At 43.8% G+C, this 23,585-nt stretch overlaps 2 protein-coding genes and 1 long non-coding RNA gene across 3 annotated transcripts; all 3 read right to left on the minus strand.

Annotated features, from left to right (window-relative positions):
- Positions 1–36: 36 nt before the first annotated feature.
- On the minus strand, positions 37–13,082 carry triobpb (TRIO and F-actin binding protein b). The gene is made up of 13 exons (XM_069149488.1): positions 12,431–13,082; positions 9,861–9,917; positions 9,400–9,468; positions 8,468–8,557; positions 8,098–8,207; positions 6,330–6,771; positions 5,500–5,740; positions 4,508–4,619; positions 3,245–3,404; positions 2,885–2,986; positions 2,094–2,180; positions 1,157–1,361; positions 37–1,030 (listed from the first exon to the last, which is right to left on the minus strand). Exons 1-12 carry the CDS (start codon positions 12,434–12,436, stop codon positions 1,200–1,202), a joined length of 1,638 nt encoding a protein of 545 aa, XP_069005589.1. The 5' UTR covers positions 12,437–13,082; the 3' UTR covers positions 37–1,030; positions 1,157–1,199.
- Positions 13,083–13,763: 681 nt separating this feature from the next.
- LOC138197698 (uncharacterized) lies at positions 13,764–14,689 on the minus strand. The gene is made up of 3 exons (XR_011178229.1): positions 14,606–14,689; positions 14,273–14,387; positions 13,764–13,795 (listed from the first exon to the last, which is right to left on the minus strand). It is a non-coding gene; the product is annotated as an uncharacterized lncRNA (long non-coding RNA).
- A 5,836-nt stretch (positions 14,690–20,525) lies between these two features.
- On the minus strand, positions 20,526–22,228 carry nol12 (nucleolar protein 12). Its single transcript, XM_069149495.1, has 6 exons — positions 22,059–22,228; positions 21,768–21,873; positions 21,646–21,694; positions 21,407–21,555; positions 21,240–21,316; positions 20,526–20,966 (listed from the first exon to the last, which is right to left on the minus strand). Exons 1-6 carry the CDS (start codon positions 22,160–22,162, stop codon positions 20,771–20,773), a joined length of 681 nt encoding a protein of 226 aa, XP_069005596.1. The 5' UTR covers positions 22,163–22,228; the 3' UTR covers positions 20,526–20,770.
- Between the last annotated feature and the right edge of the window lie 1,357 nt (positions 22,229–23,585).

The following is a 23,585-nucleotide window of genomic DNA, read 5'->3' on the forward strand; positions in this document are numbered from 1 at the left end:
GTTTATGCCTCTAGTCACACAGAAGCTGTACAGAAGTGTTTCTGCCGAACTTGTTTTATTGATTGCAAAAAAAAGTGTATAATTTACAAAGATGACACAGGCTCTACAGTACATTAAATATGAAAATGTTTTCAAAAAGCAGGTAGATAAGTCATTTTATCACAAGACATATTGTAAATACAAATAAAAATTGGCTCATCAATGCAACACCTGTCATTTGTTGTGGTGGGGGCACATACGGTATATGCCAATAATGATCAGGAGAGACTGGAAGCTTGAGAGCTCTCAGCCATGGCTTGAAAATAAAGACATCTGTGACGTGGGACAACATTCATTCAACAGGTTTTTAACAAATATCCAAAAAGAAAGCTGAGCCTGAATTTGCTTCTATACGATCATAGATTAATTTCCAATTCAGCTCGCCAGGAATTTAGACATTTTGCTGTCTTGTCCTGTTTTAATCCCAATATATCTCTCAGAATTTTTTATTCACAAACAATAGAACATAAGCACAAATATTTCCAGGTAAAAAAAGTAATTACAGCAAATGGTATGCTCCTGTTTCTTAAGAAACGTGTGCCATTTTCACAAAGTAAACATAACTCAAAAGCTGTACAACAGAAAACTGAGATGACAGTAGCTCTTCTGATTCCTGCTGTCTCGGGCAGCAGACACTGAGGCAACGGCTAAAAAAAAAAGATGATACAGTATGAACTCTTTATCTACAACATCTGATAATAATAATAATAATAAAAAAAAAAATGTCACTCAACAAATATTCCAGTTTTCTGACCAAATGCGCACTCACACACGCTTGCACTCACAAAAGCAAAAGATTAAAAAAAAAAAGAAAAAAAAAAGAAAAGAAAAGAAAAGTGCTGTTTTTTTTTTAATGTCATGTGTGGCCCAGTGTAATGAAACCAGCTATGGCTACTCTACGCTGCTCAATGGCAGTGATTGAAAACTAAGGCATTATCATGGTCCCCACACCGCTGGAAGTCCAACACCCATCTCCTTTTGATTCAGTCTCCTGGAGAAAAAAAAAAAAAGAAAGAAATGTAGTACAAATTTAACAAACACCCGCCTCTGTAAATCTCCATAAAGATACCAAATCGTTGGTTGTATTAGCGTGACGTTGCCTATTGCTGCCGGTCACCTGTCGCTGTGTCCGCCAGAGCATCAGTACCAGCAGCAGCCTGTCAGTGGTCCAGGCTGTTGCCCAGCGTTTGCCCCTCCTGCAGAGCCGCCATAGCCAGCCTCAAATGCTCCTTCAGACTCTGAATCTCTCGCTCGTTTCGGCCCTTCATCCCACTCAGCTCCTCGTGCATCTCCGTGTATCGCTCACAGGCCAGCTGTTTCTCCTGCAGAGCAAAGAGTGGTAGAAAAGGTTTTCGTCTCAAGCTATCTCGGTGTGACATCACATCCGCGATGAAAAAAAAAAAAAAAAACACGTGTACTTCGGATGTTTTAAACTAGATTCATGTTGGGAGTTTGACGTGCTGCATTATCTAAAAAGATTCCAGGCTATAAGACACTTAATCAAGACTTTATTGAAAGGAGGATTAAAAAGTTCCACGTTATTCATCTAAAAGTGTGGGGGGCCTCGCTGAAAACAAATATGCATAATTCTAACAAATCAACACGCACACACGTGTCTCCCTATCCCCACGGGATACGTTCCCTCGCTTCTTATTCTAACCTGAACCTAATTCGAACTCTAAAACCAAGTTTAAACCCTCAAACAGTAAACACTGTCCCCCGGGGGAGCTACATTTTTGGTCCCCACGTTGACACACATTTGCCCATGGGTTAGTGTGTGTTCGGGTTTAGGACCCCACCTTGATATAAAAACAGGCACGCACACACATACGTCAGTCTACCCAACCCTAACCATCGAAACTAAGTGACTAACCTCAACACGTATCCTAACCTTGACTCTGAAACCCAGTCTTATCCTTCAAATTGCTTTGTAGTAAGGACCAGCCGAAAAGTCCTCACAACATGTGCTTGTCCTCATAAATATAGTTTTTAAACTAAATTGGCCGTCAAAACTGTAGAAAGACATGTCCAAAAAGACACACAGCCAGACGTACCATGTTAAGAAATTGTAGCTCGTTCCTCAGACAGCTGATCTCTTTGTGTAAGTACTCGATCTCGTTGTCTTTCATCCTGAGAAGAACCTGGAAGAAAAACAACTGATTATCCGTCTGAACTCTTACAATTATCATTCGACAAACACGCTGGGCTTTCTCTGGAATTCATAAAGTACGATGACTCTCCGATGCTGGTTGATCAGTAAAATTTGGTTGAACAGCAAAAACTAAATGAAGCACAAACACAAGTGTAAGTGAAGTGTCAAAGGAAAAACATTTTCTTCTTCGGTTGAACTTTTTGAGAATGCACTGCTGAAACTTTTGACGCCATCCATGACATAATGACTCAAAAGAGTAACAACTGTCCAGTGCGGTCAGAGGAATATCCAGAGAAACAGGTACTGGTTGAAGAAAGTAAAAGTCTAAATGCAGGTTTTCTTTATAATTCGGTGTAACTGCCAATCTTCTGTTTGTAATACACGTTAAAATGAAATATTCATGGCGTAAGCTATGAATGGGTATCTTTGTGCAATCAGTGTGTAATCGAAATCCAGTGAGTGCATTTTTTTCTAGTTAAACCTCTACAGCAGGCAACTTGTCAGGTACGGGATTTGTCCACAGTCACTCTCATGTTCTTGCAAAAAAAAAACATAACGAGCCTTTGTAATTAACGCTCTCTAAATATAAAGACAAGAACTTGCAGATTTTAACATCCGCTTACCACAAGAAGCTTATAAAATGGATGGACCACCTGCTTTCAGTTGCGAGTGCAGAGTGTAAAGAGTCGTTACCTGAAGTTCGCAGGGCATCTTGTTTTTGTTGTCGTCTGAGCCGTGATCTGCGATGGCAGACTGTATACGCGTCATCTCCTCTGTCAGACGGGCCTTCAAGCTCTGAGGAGGGAAACATATTTTTGTCTTTAAAATTGTAAATAATTTTGTTGGCCCACATTTACAGAAAATGAAGAGACCAGATAGCAGACGTCACAGTTTCACTTTATGTAAATTCTTAAAACGAAACATTTTAAAATACAGTCCTTTAAAAATGGCATCTGCCAGTGCAACAGCAAGTAACGCCATCTTTGACTCGTGACTTGTGCATCACTCTTCCTGTTGGCCTGAGAACGGTCTTGACATCTGCTGCTAACTCACCTGGTTCTCTTTCCTCAGCTGCTCCATGTCTCTCTCCTTGCGGCTGATTTCTCGTTCTCTCTCAGCGTTGTTCTGCTCTGCTCGGTTCAGCTCCAGACACTTCTGAGAGTAGCGTTCAGACAGACCGGCCAGCTCTCTCTGCAAGGCCTGAGCTTCTGCCCTGGATGGATAAAATATAGATAGAATAGATAATAATAGATAGAATAAATCAACATGTATTTAACGTTAAAAAGTAGATACGTTCAAAAACAATCTCTTAAGAATTGCTCCTTTATTCTGCTCCACACTTACTGAATCCCTATAAAGCGTTTAAAACACAGGATGAATTATGTCTAATACCAAAATGCTTGGAGTTTTTCCGTTTTCCCCGGTCAAGTATTTCCTCCTGCGGTTTTAAAATCCCACATCGATGGTTATAACCAATAACCACAAAAATAAGGAAGTGCATGCAAAGTGAAAAATGCAGAGTCGGCAACAAAGATAAGCCCTTAAATGCGGGTTTCAGTAGCAGCCGCTGAGACGCTCTGTGTCACCGGCCTTGTGGAGCTTACAAAGGGAAACTAATCCATGACCAAATTCTTCTACATTCCTAGAGTGCCAAACAGGACCCAGTGGGCGCTGTGGTAAAGGCCCTGCTGCAACACGGAGCCCTGGATCATTGTGGAGTCTGCAAACTCAACCTTTTATTTCACAGAAAACCCTTTTGTGGCTGGCTAGCTCCCACTTAAAGCACAAGAGACCTATTCACATAAATTACTGTCGTTGGCTGGCACCGACTGAGACCGAGAGCTGAGCTACAGCAGAGACTTTATTTTCAAGGGCTACACAAGACGGGGGTGAAAGTGTAACAGTGAAACTCCTTAATGGGTTTATTTTTCCTGCATACATACAACTAGGTATTTTTAGGTTGTCATTTAAATAATCATGCTATCTTTTCTGCCATTGATGTCAGTAACCAAACAAAATGACTAGTTTCCTTTGCACACATCTGGGCCCCTATATACATTGAGATGCACACATTCACATTGGTAAAACCTGATTTAACCCTTTAAGCCCAAAAGGCCCCCAATTGGGGTCCAGGGACTAAACTATTATTAAAATATGGACATATATACTGATATTTACACATCTGAACAAATCTCACAAGTGTTCCCTTTATCATTAAGAATATTTTTGTGGTTGCAGAGATATACTCTTTTTGCAATTTTCAAGCAGAGGCCTAAAAAAAACAAAACGTGTTTTTAAAGAGTTAAAGTTACTTACTTTTGTTGCACTCGCAAAGTCTGTGTGTCTAGTGTCCCGCTGCCCAGCCGCTTGACTTTCTCCACCTCTCTCTCCAGCTCCTCCTTGTGTCTCTTCTTCAAAGCCTCCATCACTGAAACACAAACGTGACACAACTTCTTCTCAGTGACATTAGCACATCAAGCTTTTGTCTGATTGAGGCAACTTAGGGATGCTGAGAGGTAAAAGAAATCAAAACCAACTGAGAGCAGAGAATATCAACAATGTTCACAACCTTAACCTGCATTTAAAAAGACAGGATGTGAGCAGAATGTTTAGATACGACAGGAAAATGAAAACAAGTGCATCATCAACATTAGTGATTATTATTATTGATAATATTATACCATTATAAAGATGAAATGGCCACTTTAATGTTATTTTAAGTTAAACAAGGTTTGAGGTTGTTGCTCATGAACACAATAGTTCACAGACTATCCTATAATCCCATACTGCTGGAGGTGAACAGTGGACTCTATTTGACCATTATATATATATATATATATATCATATTGGATCCAACCCAGTTCTCTGGTAGGTCAATTAATGGCTCAGTTAAAGTTACTACTGTAAAATTGTAGTATTGTTATTGTTATTTTGATTTTTTACACTTTATTAATCCCCGAGGGGAAATTTCTTCACTACAGCAGGGGGGCTCTCAGGGGGGAGCTGCTGCAGCAGGCTGCCACTAGCGCAGCGCCAGGTAACCTGACCTGAGGTGCATGTTTTTTTGGATGATGGGAGGAAGCCGGAGAACCCGAAGAGAACCCACGCAAGCACAGGGAGAACATGCAAACTCCGCACAGAAAGGCCCAGGACCGGATTCGAACCCGGAACCTTTTTTGCTGTGAGGTGACAGTGCTAACCACTGCACCACCGTGCCGCCCATGTTATTGTTATGGGGAACAATTCACATCTTCACATAATGCTGCAGTTATTTTTGGGCTCGACATGCTGTCGTCCGGTCGACTGACCTCGCGCGGTGTCCCGAGTCTCCTCCAGCAGCAGCCTGTCCTTCTCGGCCTCGAGCTCTTTGTTCTGGCGGTCGTGCTGCCTGTGCAGCTCTTCCAGCGCCTGTCGATGAGCGCGCTCCATCGTTGCCAGGCTGCGGCCGCAGGGTGCCTCAGGCCCGCAGCCGTCCCTCACACCTCCTCCACCTCTCCCTCCCTCCCCACCCCGCCGTAGTTGCTCCAGCTGCTGCCTCAGTGACGCCACCTGAGAACAGACAAAAGACGGGAGGTAAAGCCCACTGAGCGGCAGCGCTGGAGGACAGAAGCTGTCTAAGAAGCGGTTTAACGATGCCAGCGCTTTCTCTACTGCTCCCTTGGGCCTTGTATTCGATTTAATAAAGGTTCCAGTTAAAGAAGCAGCTTACTCAACCTTCCTTAAATTGTCATAAAAGTGTAGTTCAGGGCAAAAGAACTCTCTTTAGAATGAATAAACAGCTGCTGTTGATAACTAATGGGAACTGTACGACGAGGCTGGATGGTTCTTTAATCTGTATCGTGTGCAGACAGCTTTAATATCTGGGACTTCAAACCAAGACGCACATCACAGCACACAAGAGACAAAGCAGGCAGGCCTTTCAGCAGTGTTTTCCGTATGACTATCTGGGAACTTCTCCGACTAATCACGAGTTTTGTAATGTGTATTATTTCAGATGGAAAACATTGCTGAAGAGCAGCAAGTCGGAAAATAGTGAAAAGCGTTAAAAGGCAGAAACTTTGGACTTCATCCTGGCAGATGAAGGGTTAATTTGCAGTTCAATTATTTTGCAAATTGGAAAATCAACTCCACGCACTACCTCCCTCTGCAGCGCCTCATTGGCTGACTGGCTGGAGGGCCGTGATCCCGATGATGGTAAGGAGCTCATCTCCTTAAACGGCATTCGCTCAAACTCAGCCCACTTCTTCTCAATTTCGTCCTCCGTGCGCAGCCTTTGGTTCGATCCCACGCCGCCACCTTTCCTGGACAGCACAGCCTCCCACTGGCTGCTTGTGTTCCTTTCCTCCTGCCACTGGGTGTGCTCCCTCCCCTGCCCCTCTCCGGATTCTCTCTGGCCGGCCGGGATCGGGCTGGAGGAGGCGGGAACAGGGGACAACTCCACGTAGTCAAACCTACGCTGAGTCGGAGCAGCGGAGGTCGGACCGTCCAACTGAACGTCGCTGTGACGTGACAACGAGCGACGGGAAGACAGCAGTAAGCGGGCGTGGGAGTTTTCTTTGTCGCTGCTGCTGTCAGGTAATCTGCAGAAGATCAGAAAAAAAACAAAAAACAACATCATTTAAATGATCAAATCAATCATGAATCCTGTTTTAATTAACAAATGATCAATCAGAAATTCATCATGGTTGAGTAGTACATGTACCAGCAGTCTCAACATGAGCACTTAACGCTGTAAAAAACAACAACATGAAAATGTAATTCATCTTCAACAACCAATGCTGAAGTTGCTGATGCATGTACAGCCTATTATCTAATTCTATTTACTCGACGCTGAGCCACGGAAAGGGTTGAAATAACTGATCCAAGAATGCAGGAGCAGCCAGTCTTGAAATTAGTGTACGCAAGAACTTCCAAGAAAAATTTAGCCGGTAGAATTTAAAAAGTCCATAACCTCCTTAAATAGTGCTCTTCAAGATAAGAAGTTGCAAGTTACACCTATTACCATTATTCATTTATTAGATGACTAGCTTTTAATTAAAAAAATACTGACAAATGGCCCGAAGCTTCCCGAGGGATGTCAACACTCAGTGACACAGTGAGCGGCGCTACCTGCTGACATGTTGCTGTTGATTAACAACTACATTTGAACTTCTTTAGTTTCTTCAATTTAAGGATTAAAACATTTTTACCACATTAGTTTCAAACTTACTGACACTATGATACACTATTCAATACACTAACAGAACGGTTAAAGGTCAACTGAGACAGAAAATTTAGATTTTTGCATGAAAGTACTACAATGTATTCAGTGAGAAAATGTAATTAGTTCATTATCTGTCAGTAAAGCTGCACTACTGCTTATGTTGACTGGAGCATGATGAGTCACAAATGTCCTGTAACTTGCTGTGAAGTGAGCGAGGACTGAAAAAAATACACAGTTTCTAATGCTATCTTGAACAAAATCTGCAATGCATCAAACTGGTAAAGCAGAAATTTTTGGCAAAAGAGTTGTTTACCCTGAAACTGCTGAGCTGTTATAGTTAATAAGTCTGCTGGTAATCAAGTTCGATACCTCTTTTTAAATCTAGACCGAAATCTTAGTTGTTCTCACCAGTATTTCCTCACAATTATATTTTTTATTATTTTCTGTCAGTTTCAGTATTTCTTTACTGCTTCTGTACATCATATATATTCTCATGTTGTTCACTTAATATTGTTCAGGTTTCAAGGATTATTAGCTCTTACTGTTTACATTTTTTGTTTTGTTTTGTTGCTTTTTAACCACTTAATCGTTTTTTGCATCTTTATATATCTGATTTAATTCTGTCTCTTGTTTGTGCAGCCCTTTGTTCAACTCCTGTTGTTTCTAAACATGCTGTATATTGAAATGTAAACAGACTACTTACTGTGTGAGGTCTGGAGAGCTGCTGGGCCGGACACACTTCTTTAAAACCTCGATCCAGTTCCGCCTGATCCCCGCTGTCATGGCGGACAGTGTGAACTCAGTCTCCCGTGTCTGAAGAACAAAACAAAACGCAGGTCACACAAGGATGTGACACAACTGGAATGACAACTGAGACGATAAAGTGAAAGAGAGACACGGAGAGGAAGGTGGAGGAGACACTGACAGAGATGGGAGTCGTGATAAGAGAGAAACGGGACAATGCGGCAGAAATTGAGAAAAGGCGTGGTTACAGCTGATGAAGAAGACAAGGAGGGATTGAAATTAAGAAGATTATTATTCATATAGACGGTGTGTGTGATACAGATAGTCACCTGTATCTGAAACCCATAGTTCTTCTCCACGTCAAACTCCGATACCTTCACACAGGACTTGAGGTCAATCTCCCCGTCCAAGTCATCTTTCTGGACAGAAAACACAGAAACACGGTACATTTCTCTCTCCCTTTGTTATTGTCATAAATAATAGGAGATGTGTTTGCTTGCAGTGAAGTTTGTTTTAACCCTGAGAGACCAACGGACGAACATTCACAACATATTTTTCTCGGTTGAATTGTTCAAAAGTTTTAGTCACAGCACGTTGCAGCTCAAATATAACGGCGTCAAAGTGCTGGCCAACAATTTAATTATGAATTCACATCAAAGTTAATCACGGTTACAGTCATTTGCATACAGCTCTGCGTCCGTCTCCACACTCATCTTGTTTGAATTACTCATGAAGTAATCATTGCTTAAATATGTAACACGTATCGCAAAAAGAGAGCTGAACCAGATCATTGTAATGATGACAGTCACACGTTATTTATACTGAAGTCATGACATAAAAACGGATCGAATGTCTGCAAAGTAAAATCTTTACTAATTTCTTCACCCATGGTTGAATAAGTCACAAAGTCTCAATCACTTAGTGTACTGCAGATGAAAAGAAACACACCTTTCTGAAGCGTTGTTGGCAATTAGGTTTTGAAATGAAACCTATTTTCTGCATCGTCTCCAGCAATGCAAGTATTTTGAGGTATTTGTAGGTATTATCATATTAAATTATATATATTTAGATATGAATGATACAAGAAAAATAAGATACAGTGTGTATGACAAGCCCTTATAATGAGCAAAATAAAAACCCAACATTAAGGTTGTGACATAATCCTGAAAATAGCCTCCGCTTGTTGGATCACTTCATCGGGTTTATTACAATATTTTGCAACAAGCAGACATAAAAAGTGCTAAATAAATAAAAAACATACCTCCTCTGCACTGGAGTCTCTGTAGTACTTCAGTCCTGCGTCAGTCAGCACAAACCAATGCTTCTTCCACTGAAGAAACAAAGAAGATGTTTAGTCCAAGCCTGAAGTCCAACTCGGAAGTCCAAACGTGAAAAAAAGCTGAGACCGTCGCACCATTATTGATATCTAGCTTTCAGAATAAACCTGGTCTGAGACAGCCGTGACAAACATCAGTGAAAGAGGGAAGCTCCATATTAAACTAGTGTGTGATGAAGTGAGAAGCTCATTCACTCGAGCATAACATTTAAAGAGAGGAGACACCTGTTCTGCCTCGAGCCACCAAAATAATTCATGTGATAACTAGTCATGTGCCACTATTGCCTTACAGACAGTTAGAAACAGGGGATATGGGGGGGCTAAAGCAGGAGGGAGAAGTGGATATGACGTCTGACTGGAGTAAGACAAACACTTCTGCACTTTACCTCTCCGCTCTCGTCCAGTTTCGACATCCATCCCTTTTTGAAGTTCAAGAGGTCCGGCTGTGAAGCAAAGAGAAAAAAAGAGTGTCGAGTTCACCGGCCTTCATCTGAAGGTTTGAGACAAACGCAACCAAACTATGGAACTATGTGTTGTGTGTCGTCTCTATTGGATTTTTTTACAGCAAAGCAAGAAAGAGAAGATGAAGAAGAAAGAAGTGTCTGTGTGAACTAATGGAACCAAAAGCCTGAGTTGACAAAGCACACCGCAAGTTCACCTCATACAATTACATCTCTGTCCTAGAAATGATCAGCTACCAAACCACTACAGGTTTATTCTATCATGGTGCGTGAAGACAACGGGTATTGTACCGCTGGCTTATTCTGTCACAAAGGACAGAAACCAGTTTCTGTTGAGGTAAAATTGTCTTTTCTCAAACTGAAACGGGTAAAGTCAGTACCGGTACTGGCCAATGTTTACATTCAAACATGTGTATATTTTGTGTTTTGTGAGCATGAATGCATTTAGATGCTATAATACGGTGTTTACACTCTTACAACCAACATGAAAGTAAGTCTGTTTACACAACCGGCAGCTGCTCAGTTGCACTTGCAGCTGGCCTGCTTTTGCTTTTGACACGATGACAGGAAGAGGAAAACATGTGCCAGGTACCTCGAGATGTGTTGATCCCAGATTAGGATTAGCCAACTTTATCCAACATGCATTCTTGCTTTGCTTATCTCTCTTTCATTTGCATTCCTCGCCTTTTAAACCTTGCAGCATTTGTCAACTCATCTCCCACTTAAACTTCTTGTTAATTTTGTTTACTTATCATAAACACTTGGTTCTGCACTTGTATTTGTGTTCCCCTGTCCTCTACTACAACTTCTCTGTCTGCTCTGTCATCTCTTACCACCTTTTTTTTTTTTCTTTCTTCTGTATTTATTCTCCTTCCTGGTGTTCTTGTTAGCCGCAGCAACACCCACTTCTTCAATTTAAGCCTCTTCGTCTGCGCTACTGATCTTCTTTAATCTAACACATTTTATGGTCTGATGACTGCCAGCAGACCGTGTAATAGGAATAATGCAGAGAGAAACGCCATGTTGAGGTGACCAAATTTAATAAGTTCCATCTGACTTTCCTTTAATTATAAATAAATCATGCGGCTATGTTTTGACACACCGGAGACCATTTGAATAATCATAACTGATAGCTATAACATCAGGTGGAGGCGATTAAGGAAACTTGTTTTAGGGGCTGACAGATACATGAAAAAAAAAAAAATTCTTACCATTATAAGGCTATGATGCACAAGCCAAATCATTTTGGAGAACATCCCACTAACTAAAAGGTTAGTATTGTTCCCCAGTGGGCTTCTTTAGAAAGTTTTGACTTGAGGGATGTTCAGGCCTTGTTTATTTATCATCTGCTCATGCTGCTCCAGATTTTTGGAAAGCTTAACACAGATATGGTCATGTGACAGTCAAAAATTATGTGAAATTAAAAAAAAATTCATTAAATTTACTTGGGAGAAAAATGCACAAGTCGGGGAACTCTGGGGAAAAAAACTGACATAAATATGAAAGCATGAAAAAGTCTGTGACTGTTTTTCTGTCCTCTTTCCTTGGTTTCAGAAACTGTGTGTGTGTGTGTGTGTGTGTGTGTGTGTGTGTGTGTGTGTGTGTGTGTGTGAGGTGAAACTACTGGAGAAAGATGTGATGTGTCAGACCTCATCATAAATTAATGTTATCTGGTCAACACATGCCCATAAGCAGGGGTCAGGAAGCGGACGCAGCGGTAGGCAGAGGAGAGGGGCAGCATCTGTTGTGAACGGTCATAAAGTTTCTTATTGTCCTTCGCTCTCAGATCGGTGACTTCCCTTGAAGAGATTAGAAATGGAGGCTGGAGACCACGTCCACTCTTCCTGTCACTACAGGGCAGTATTGTCTGGTGAGCTTTGTCCTCTAGGCCTGTCTTCTGCACAAACGTGAACGACTGTCCCCCAATGTACTGTATGTACAGTCATTGCGATGTGCGTTTCTGGATTAGCAGGGCTTGGACAGCTTCCCACCTCCACGTTACTTTATACAAACATCTGCTGGGATTTCTTTGCTGCGTGCAAACACGGAGCATGTGTCACAGCTGTCTGTAAAAAAGGTGACACATACAGTACCAACTAAATAACTCCCTGCTCCTGTAAACAGCACAGAAGAAACTGCATCACACTTGGAAACCAGCATGAACTTTTTTTTTTTTTTTTTTTTTTTAAAGTCTTTCCCCTTTTAGATAGACACGTACAAATATTACAACCTTAAAAAAAAATTAAAAAAAAAAAGAAAGAAAAGAAACGCTGACCAGAAGAGTCGGTGAAAAACGAGCTATGTTTCAACATACATGAAGAAGGAAAAAAATAAATAAATAAATGATCTCAACATTTAGACCAAACTTAGATCCTGGGCCAGAGTTCATTTGAGATATTTTAAATTCAGGAAGAAGTGACTTGACAGGAAAGACAAACTGCATTCAAAGTGCAACCAGCGACTGTAAGGTCGATAAAGAGGGAGCTGCAACTTACCGTCATGGTAACAGGATCCGGAGACAGCAGAATAAACACACACACACAAAAAAGTACTGTTAAATGACGCAAACAAAACCTTTCTGGCTCTCAAAGCTTTGGCTTCGCTAAACCTCTCGGGCTAAAACCACCTTACTTTCTCCGACGTTACGCGAAATGAGGTAAAACCCCGCCATTGATACTCGCGTTAACTAAACGAAGCGAGCCGCCGACGTCCGGAGCAGAAGATCCTCTACCCGGTCTTAAAGAAGGCCTTCATCCCGCTAAACATGGAAGAAAATTAAAAAATAAAAAATAAAAAAAATAAAATAAACTCTCGGCGTTTATTAAATCCTCAACTTTCTGACAAGTGGTGGGGAGCTAAAGCTGCACTTCTGATTCGTGTCTGCTCGCTGCTGCTCTCTTTCTGCCCTTGTCGGTCTGTCTGCTACTTCCTGGGCGGATCCGCGAAGATCGTTTGAAAAAAACAAGCCTGAACCTCCTCCTCCTCCTCCCCCTCCGGCGTAGGCTCTGAAAACGGGGTCCGGGGACCTCCAGGGGCAGAGGGGGAGCCAGTTGAGCCCCCCCCCATCCCCACCTCTCCTCCACAGCTGCAGGAGAAATGTAATTAATTGCACACAAAACTGCAACAAGAAATCGCATGGAAAAGACTGAGGTTTCCTCCTTTTCTCTTCCCGGGGGCAAATATCAAATCTCTGTCCCGTCCCGTCCCGTCCCCCCCCTCCGACGTCAGAAAAGTCTCTATTCCTTCTTCTTTTCAAACCTCTACTCAAAATCTTCCGGGCTTACAAATAAAATGTCACTCCCCCCTTCTTTCAAAATCCTCTCTCGGTAGCTATTGGTTTCAGTTCAGGAATTTCAACACATGCCCCAGCAGACCACAACTGACAAAGCTCAGTCAAGTCTTATGAAATGACTGCAGGGTGGAGGTGAAGTCCAGATGCACGCAGCTACCAGCTGTCAGTGTGCACATACAGTAGATACAGGCCAACAGCTCTGGGTGCCAAAGCACATAAAAGCTTTTTACAATTACAGCCAGGATCTGTGTGAACCCTGGTAAATATGTAACAGACACATACCGCATATTTAAATAAGTTAGATGGCAATAAACTTGTATTGAGCCACGTGCACCACAAACATTAGTGACAGAAAAACAAACTGTGTAAACGTCACCTTCCTTATGGTACAGCAGATGCGAGGTTTTTTCCGGGTACACACACACATATAGTTTTTTTATTTGTGTGTAGAGTAGTAAGAGAACACCCACGTACTAACAGAGTGGCTGTCACGTACCTGTATTTGCTCAGATCTGTGATGATTACCTTTCCAGGAACTGCCCTCATCCGCCGTGGGACTGCCAGATCTCTGGAAAAAAAACAAAAACAAAAAAACAACAACTTGTAGTTATGAAGAGAATCAATGTCCCATTGAGCAAATGTAGAAAAAAAAAAAAAAAAACGCCCACAAAGTTTCACATCAACAGACTTTTTTTTTTTCACAATCTGTTGCGTGACATGTGGAACATGTAGTTAAGCATTAACATATTAGGCAGGTTAATACTACAGGGTGCAAGTTGCAAAAGCACTGCAATGGATTATATTGTCTTGTAATATATTATATTGGGGAACGGTGCTTAAAGTAGCACACATACCGTTGCGGGGTTTTAACGCCCAATTGCCAGCCCCTTCTATACCGCTGCCACGCTGTTCCCAATCCTGTCTCTGTGCTTTGATATCGATGTAATATTCTCCCACTGATGCTTAGTTTTCTCAAGGTATCTCTAATGAAACAGTTTCAGACACCTAAATCAAGTAAACCTGGCATCGGCCCTAACCGGCCTACCTGTAACGAGGTGGAGGAGTGAGCTCGAGACAGATGCCCACTGCCAACATAGTGCCGTTCTCTCTCGGTGTCGGCGTCTTCCCACTCTCTGGAGGGAAGCTTGCTCAGGGAGTGGCTGAAACAGCACAGACAATTTGATCAATGTGTCTATTCTGGTCAAATTCATCCAATCAGATGGCGATGAAGAAGCAAAGTTAGCGACAGGATGGCTAGAAAATGTCCCATCAAATTAAATGCTCCGTTAATCAAACATGCAACGCCTTGGTTGTTAAATCATATAAAAGTATTTTGAAGGTCCTTCTTCCAGCCTTTGTTGTATAATACGAGTCTCACCTGGCTGGTTTGAAGAGCTCCTGTCTCCGAGTACGCTGCTGGTTCTGTGGGCGCCCCGTGTGGCCCGGGACGTCCCACTGATGGACCATTTTGACCCTCGGCACGTCAGCCAACATGGCGTACTCCTCCCTGTTGCGTCCTGCGGATCCCCCCGAGAGCTGGCCCGACTCTGAGGACTCCATGGAGCTCTGCGAGGAGGTATGCTTTTGCATTTGGATCTGAGGCGTAGGAGAAGCAGCACGGCGGGAGGGCCTTTTGTCAACGTGAGGGGGATAGCGATCTTCATGGCCGCGTCCATCAGCCGCAGGTCTGGTCCTGCCAGGACTCCGGGATGCTTCCACGGGGACAAAAGCTGTTCGGTTGCCATTTGAGATTTGTCTCGAGGGTGAAGCAGCGCGAGATATCGAAGAGATGCGGACGGAGTGAGTCGATTCCCGGCTCGAGTGTGGGGAACGACTCGAGTCAGATTTTGCATCACTGCGAGTGTTTTTTTTCTGAAAGGACAGATTAGAGTCTCCGTTGGAGGCAATTCGGAGGACTGAGTAGCCTGGCGGGTCACTGGTGCCTTTTCTAGGGGGAGAAGAGTCGCGGCTGTTGTGAGTTTTGCTGTTAAAGGAGCTGCCGCTCTCTGAATTACGCAGCAAGCGTTGGTCCACAGCATCATTGCTTTTCCTTGAAGGCAGCGCACTGTAGCTGTCATGACTTCTGACAGAGCTTTTCAAATCAGACTTGTGCAGCGGAGGCTGAGAAGGAGCTTCATAGCTTCTCCTTGAAGGGGAGGAGTTATGACTTTCACGACCGCGTATCGAACCACCCGTGTCCGTCTTCTTCAGTTGATACTGACTCGGGGTTTCGTAGCCTCTCCTTCCAGGGGAGGAAGAACGACTGCCCCGTCCTCGACTGCTGCCAGCAGGGTTTGATTCAGTCTTACGAAGTATGGATTGACCTGGTGTGTCATAACTTCGTCTCGATGGAGACACGACGGGAACTTCATGTTCTTGATCATTCAGTCCATTTCTAGCTGATGGGTTACGCAGCAGAGCCTGGCTTTCGATGTCGTAGCCTTCTCTTATGGGGGAGCCACAGCGTCCATGGTGACCGCGACCGTTTAGAGACAGAAGTGATTCAGATTTACGAAGGCAAGACGAGCTGTAATTTCTCCTTGGCGGTGAGGGACTGTGACTGTCCGAAGTTCTCCTGGGTGGAGAGGAAGCTCGACCGTTGCCGCTACGTCCGCGTGATAAACTAGTCGCGCTTTCAGTTTTGCGAAGAGACATTTGGCCTGAAGAGTTACAGTCTCTCCTCGAGGGGGACGAGCTTCTGCTGTCACAACCTCGACCACTTAAAGGACCGTTTGCCTCCGTTTTCCGCAGGGCACTCCTGAAATCAGAGACTGTGCTGGTTTGGGATTTGACTGAACTAGTAAACGATTTGAAGTTTCTTGGCAAAGTTCCTGACTCAACACGGCACCCAGGAGTGGCTTGCGAGGAGCTTCTGGATCCAGGCTCCGGCCCTCGAGACCACCCTCCCCCATCAAAGTTGTGCCTACTGAGGGAAGCGGTGGACTCACTGCGTCTGAAGGGTAAATTTCCCCGTGATGGAGAAGAGGAGCGAGATTGCAGAGCTGAGCCTTGCCTTGAGGAATCATACCGCCCTGACTGTTGATAGGAAGAGATGTGAGAGGAAGGGCTTCCCCGGCTGTATGAACTGCTGAAACCCTTTCGGCCACTCGAGGCCAGCGATTCTGCTATCTTAAAAGGAGTAGGACTCGGAGAGCGGGGGCCAACTTGTGCCTCAACCTCAACCGCAATTTCATAAGGGTCAGGTGGGATTTCCACAGGCAGGTCCTCATTTAGGACTTCTGGTATTTCCCTTTCAGAGGCCACACCGAGATTAGGGTTTCTGAAGGGGACGATATCTTTGGGCTCAATGCTTCTGTTCCTGAAGATGGGATGACCTCTCTCAAAATGGCGGAAAGGAGCAGGTGGGCTGTTATCACGGAGCGAACGGGCACCTGCTGCCCTCCCCAGAGAGAAGTAGCCACTTTCACGTTTCTCTCTGTCTTCTTTTAACCCTGGAAGAAAGGACAATTTTGAGAGGAGGATTTTGACCACAGGCAGAAGGAGCGATAACAGAAATAAGAGATGCGCACATCAAAGTTCAACTGCTGAGCAACTACCAGAGGTTTCCTGACACAAACCAACCTATATTGTATTACTGATAATTGCTCTTGGACACCTCAGCTGGTGACAGAAAATAGTATTGGCAAGTAAAGAACACCTCTGACTGTAACTGGATATAGATTGGACAGGTGCAGTAAGTCATAGGTTTACTGAAGACTCAGTCTCGTGCAGCAAAGAAAACTTAAAACTACGTGTGTCCCAAAAAGAGATCAGGTGACGCTGTCACATTTATCCACACCTTACGAAGTTGAGCATCTTTTTCAGCTCCTCGAATGCATCCCAACTGCCAAGAAATGAATGAAACAATATCTGTCAAAGGTCAGTTTGGACGTACCTGAATGCCTACTGAAGCTGTCTTTACTCCGAGCTTCGTCCATCCAGGCCCGTGGGTTGGGCCGGTGAGGTGGAGGGTCAAGCCGGGTCATGCCGAGTTTGGCCGAACGGCGACGGATCGGCAAGTATTCGTCGTCTGCACTGACAGAGCCGCTGAGCTCTTGGTAGTCGCTCTGGTCACGACAGCTACGTGGAAGAGGAGATGGGAGAAGAATGACAAGCGCAGCGATGGGAAGGTGAGAGATCGAAAGCGCAGATAGCCAAAGAGGAGAGGAAAAAAAGTATGAGGTAATGAAATGGAAGGAAGAAAAGTTTAAATAAGTAAAATATACATGCCATAGAGTTCTGGATCAGAGAAGATGTGAACCAAAAATACTACTACAGCACTGTTCTTAAGTAATTATACTTGAGTACTCACTCTTAATCACAAAATCTAGCCCAGAAAAACACTCAAATTACACTTTAAAGTCTTCAAGTTCGCTTATTATGACGGTCCAGTACTCTTACCTGTCTGTGCTGTCGTCGTCGTCGCCGTCACAGATATAAAGCTCGCAGTCGGGGCTCAGGATACACAAAGAGGTCTCCCCATAACCCAGACGACCTCCATTGACATCACAGTAGCTGCTGACCACTGACAGGCCGTCAGAATCCTCCTGATAGGATGACAAGGGAAGACACGGGCCAATCACAACACTGCCACAAACCCCATCTCTCTCCGGCGAAGTGGTACTGATGTCAGTCTTGACAGTGTTGTGTGTCTGAACAAAGGCGGTGCTTGCCGAAATGTCAGTAGGACGACTCTGACAGGTAGCAGCTTTTAAGACAAACAGGTTTCACTGAAATTCCACCTGTGTGACTTTACAGACAAAGAGTAGTTGTTGCACGCAACAATCCTGGACTTCTCTGTCGGGCTCCGTCTCCTAGAACAGAGGATTCGATGAACCGTCTGTCCCCTCTGTGCACTCTGACAGACACTCGCATGTTCAGTCTGCTGTTCGATTAGAATTACACCTCTGTAACTCGACCTGCCTCGCGGCTTTCCTCATTAATGTTTCATCACTTTTCTTTCTTGCCATAAACCCTTCTCTTAAAATACACTCTCCTAAAAAAAAGATCTTAAACTGTCTGTAAAAGTCAGAACATGGCACTAATCGTTAAACTTCTCGGGAATCTGCAGGCAAGATATGATCAGAGCTACAAATTCAATGCGCGCCATGTACAGAAAAATAAAATACTGTCACCAGACAACTGTGATTGTATCATGGATGCAGGCCCAATAGAAACCAGCAGTGGCGGTCACAGTTTGAATACTGTACAGAAACATGCTCCTCCTTTCTGTACATTGCAGCTCTGTCTAATATTGCATGTGATTCCCAAGAGGGCAGTAAGTGATCCAGCTTCGTTAATTTATAATAGGAGCCACTACTGCCACGTCTCCACGTCGTTACCTCTCATTCTGCGACTGACCTTTTCCTCATTTACTCACAAGCAACAAAGACTCATACATGATCTCACTGCCTTCGTTTACATGTTATCTGTTTCACGAGCACGTGAAAGAGATTTTTAGGTCAGGTTCTTTTGTTTAAATCTTACTTTTCTGATCTACAACCTCAGTGTCTTGCTGTTTTGCTGACTTCACCTTTGACATCTCGCCTTCCTGCCTTTCTTCAGGTCCAACTAATCCCACCATTCGTGACATTGTACACTCTTGGTTTCTCATGAGCACCTGTCTTCTTCCCATCTCTCCCTGGTTACCTAGCAGCGCCGTTAATCTCCCTCCCTCTTCGGCTTCTCTTCTTTCCTTACCTTGCTGCTGGTGTCTCTTTCCTCTGCCTGCGATGGGATGGGTGTTAACAACAGTCCTTTGCTTGCCCCGATCCCGGTGTCAGTCCCAGTTTTTGCCCCGTTCCCGGGCTCCGTTGGGGATTTCTGCTGCAGTGCTACCTCGGTGCTCTCCGCTGCGCCGGCGTGCAGGTGTCTCTGGCGCAGGCAGTCGTGGCAGCGGGAGGGGTCGAAGATGTTGGGCTGGAACTTGGGGCAGATGGGCTCATCGGCGTAGGCGGGCATGGTGAGTCCGGAGGAGGAACCTGCTCGCTCATTGCATCCAACAGGGAAAACTGAGAAACAACAACAAAATCATAATAAATATACCATGAAACAAACAGTAATTACACCTGAAAGGGGAAAAAAAAAAAAAAAAAAAAAAATGGAAGACCAATAAAACCCCTATAATCCTAAAGTGCATAATGTGATGCAGAGACATTTTTTCAGTTGTGAAATATCCTCCATTACTTGCAAAGGATCTTCTACAACTGTGTGTGAGATGACATAAGTAAAAGCAAGACAAACAAACTACAGACTGTAAGTCTGGCTGTGAAACTGCATTATTGCAGGCACATGTAGACACAGAGCGGCTGCATACTTAAGAGGATGTTTCATCTCATGAGTCATGCAAGCTCTAAAGCAGAACTGTAATGCTGGGTGATAACTAATCACACTTGAGGACAGTGAAATACAATCCAGATAGCTAAAGCCCTCCAGAGTAGCATTCCTACAAACCACAAGGCACATGCACTGTAGTTTACCAGCTTTTACCAGCACCACAGCCTCTAATAATGGAGTTTATGTCAACAACCCTTCAAGACTGCGAGAAGTAGGATAGTGAGAAGAGTAGAATTTATTTTTTTGGATGAATTTGATGTTAAAAAAATTAAGAAAAAAATGAGAATTACCTGGCAAGGCTCCTGCTGTCAGCTCCACTTTGAATGTGTCATTGGGAGTTTGGAGGATGAACTCGCCCATCAGGCACATGCCTCCTCTTCCCCCATGTTCTCTGTCCTCCCGGGCTGCCAGACACTCAAATCCATCCGATTGGCTGCTCCGACAATGAGTGAAACTGAAGCATCTGCGACAGCCATGGTGGCTCTCGGTTAACACGCCGGCGAGCCAGAAGCCTGAAGCCTAAACACGCACACCTCGAGCCAACATGGAGCCGGTGGCCTGCCGCGTCCTCCATTGTGCGGTTGTATTAAATATCATGGGCTTTAGAAAGCGAAATGAAACGCTCATGCTAGTGACAGCTGGCACACGCTGGCTCAGGTTAACGTAAATAAATAAACACCGGTGAGGTGGGGGTGTTTCGCATACATTCGAACCAATGGGCTGGTGAGGTTCTGCACAGCGAAGAAGGGACTTGAGGAGAACTTGGTTGGTTCTCCACTAGATCGCACACAGGTAATACTGAGCTGGCCAGGAAACACAGAGCTAAGGGTTGATTTCCTGACGTTCTGCAGAGGATGTTGACAACAGCATCAGGTTTCCTATTAAACAATAGAGCACAGAGGGAGAAAATCCCACGCAGAGCACACGGAGAGTAGGAAACATCGGACTGCAACACGAGGTAATTAGCAAACATGAACGTTTCCTTTAATCAAAACTGATGTAAAAGACATTACATTTTATTTACAGTTAAGAAACAACACAACAACAAAAAACAGCTGACGAGATTTTTTTTTTTTTTTTTTTTTTAAGGAGGCAGCTGCTTTGGACAGTCCAACAGGAAGCAGACACTTGAGCATCTCTTATTTTACATCCTTCTCAGCATACACAACATCCTGGAGCATAAACACACCGAAGTCCACGCGCTGCTTCAGTCCTGATGATACCGCTTGTTCCCGGTCCGTCGACGTCTCTGACACTTGCTGGTCTTCCCGGATTTGCGTTTACTCTCGGTGACACCGGGCCCCTTGTCTGTCGGGCGGCTTCGTCCTCCTCGGCCTTCCTGCTTCCCTTTCCTCTTCCGCTTGCTGGTGTAAGTGCTCAGCGCCGCCGTGAGGGAGCGGATCCTGCAGCGGGACAGACAAGACACCGAAATACAGCTGGAGAAACACCGGGAGACGTCCGCTGTGCCACCGCTGTGATGTCGGGGGGGGGGGCGCATCCTAAATTTTGCGTCGCTCGGACTGCGTGCGCAATCGTTGTACGACATCTTACGCCCAACCCCAACGCAGACACGCCTGAGCACAAGTTTCCAGATAACAAAGGGGTACCCGACATAAAGCCCCAAAACGACCTCTGTCATAATCAGTAATCACCGTTATCGACGGTGACCGTCTTACTTTTTGTTGACGATGGGATTCCCAGCTTTCTTCGGCATCGAACTCGTTTCCTCTCGCTCCGCTTTGTCCTCGTTCTCCTTGAAATCAAGAGATATTCAGAGTTCACGTAGTTTCCTTCACTACAACAACGTGCACCCGTTTAGATAAACGAAGGGTTCAATGCTCACCTGGCTCGTTGCAGGTCCGAGCAGGTGAGCCCCCCCAGTGAGGTCCAGGTCGCTGATGGTCGTCACGGTGACGGTGTGGTTGGGGTGATCGTAGTGCAAGGCCTCCCTCGTGCCGGTCACTGCCTCTTCCAGGTCATCTTCAGCTTCCTCTGAGACGGGATGAAAGCGAGACAAGGACGTGACACACCTGCGCGACGAGACTCCTGAACACGACCCGGGTGCCAAACCGTGCGACTCACCGAGAGCTTCCGTTCTCTCCTTCAGCATCTTGATGTACTCTTTGTGCCTCTGAAACAAACAAGATCACCTCAACAACGTTTCTTAAACACGCACGTTTTTACCCCCGGGCTCGTTCACCTACTTCTTCTCTGACTCTGATCTGCTCTTCCTTGATTTTCTTTCGCAGCTCCGTCACTGCGGCTTTCCTCCTTTCCACCTTTCGCTTATGGAAACCGGTGAGATAGTCCCTGACGGGGAAACGAGGGCGCACACAGGATTAAAAAAAAAAAAAAAAAAAAAAAAAAAGGAATCATACTTTATACTTAATTATGTGCATTTAAGCAGCGCAGTCCGCTGGTGGCTCACGCTGGGACGCTAGCTGACGGATGGCTCATGTTAAAACGCTGTTTTCAGCAACGCTGGAGGAACTTACTCTCTGTCGTTGTCGTCAAACGTGATGATGCATTTGTTTTCTCTTTTCTTGGACCCCGACTTGAATTTCTTGGACGCGTTGTTGTGGTTTTTTGTGTTTTTCATGTTTGCACGTGAGTTCTTCTGGGATGCGAGTTGGATACTTCCGGCTTCTCTTCTTCTTCGTTTTTAATGGCGAATACCAAACAGGCTGAGCTTGACCGCCACCTACTGCTGAGTTATAGGCTGCTTATATTCTTGTTGTGATTAGGTTAGGTTAGGTAAGTTACTTTATTAATCCCCGAGGGGAAATTTTTTCGCTACAGCATATATACAGCATATGCATATATAACAGTAATAGAACAATAGAAAAGCAATAAAATAGCAGTAAAAACTATAAAATATAAATATAAAATATAAAATGCACAGTATATACAGTACAGTATCTATCTATATATATTATATACAAACCAAGAAACACAGTCAACAGTGTTATTGTTATGTGATGGATATATTGGTCCAGTAGCTTGGAGTCAGGTTAAGAATGAATGTTTCACCAGAAGTTTTGAAGAAGATTGTTTTAAGATCTTTGTGTTTAATCCTTTTATGTTCCAACGGAGTCATTTAATAGCTCTCAGTTGTATATTTTGGGTAATTGAAATGCTCGGATGAATTTAGTTTGGTGGTGAACTAATCCAGCGAGTTTGAACTACTTTATATCCAGTTTTATATCCAGAGACTGCAGATAAATGTGAGACTGGGAGATAAAAGAAGGAAAAAAAACTCTTCTGGACTTTTTCCTCTCATCTTAGATTTTTAGTGAGATATCTGACCATTTGAACATTTATTAAAATGAAAACGTGAGAAGTTTAGAGGGAAAAATCCCTATTTGGTGTTAACAACTCAAACAACTGAAATGTGACCCCAACTACACACTGATTGTTGTAAGATGTCAGAAAACAAACAGGTTGGAAGGCACCTGTTTCATCTTTTTATTTCATCAATTGTGTCAAATTTCCATCGGAAAAGTAACTACAAGTTTTCACATAAATGTTGTGGAGTATAAAGTACAATAATTCCCTCTGAAACGTAGCCGAGTATAAAGTTCCATCAAATTAAAAAACGTATGTCGCTCAGAGGTACTTAAGTACAGTACTTGAGTAAATGTACTTAGTTCCTGTCCACCACTGTTTAAACTACCTGTTATGTGTCTTTAACATGAGGATCTCGGCTCACCTCGTCATATTCACAGAATGAATCTGAAATAGAATCATATTGGGTTACACGGTCTTATACTTCAGAACAATGTGATTTAATGACATCCTCTAATCTTCATGACTTCTGTGTTGTATTTTATATTTTCTCACTCCCTTTTCTGACTCTTTCTATGTATCCTGTGTCTCATTAAACCACACGGCCATATGTTTGAAAGAGAGAAACTGACACACCAGCTTTGTTATCAGATTTACACTGGCATTCACACCCGGCCAACACCCAGGTTAGAGTGAAACAATGAAATGTGATGCTCTCTTTTCACAGTTTCAGCGCC

Source organism: Embiotoca jacksoni, unplaced genomic scaffold (assembly GCF_022577435.1).
Source record: "Embiotoca jacksoni isolate LCO1_2020_lvr unplaced genomic scaffold, fEmbJac1.0.p SCAF_15, whole genome shotgun sequence".
Classification (NCBI taxonomy): Eukaryota; Metazoa; Chordata; class Actinopteri; family Embiotocidae; genus Embiotoca; species Embiotoca jacksoni.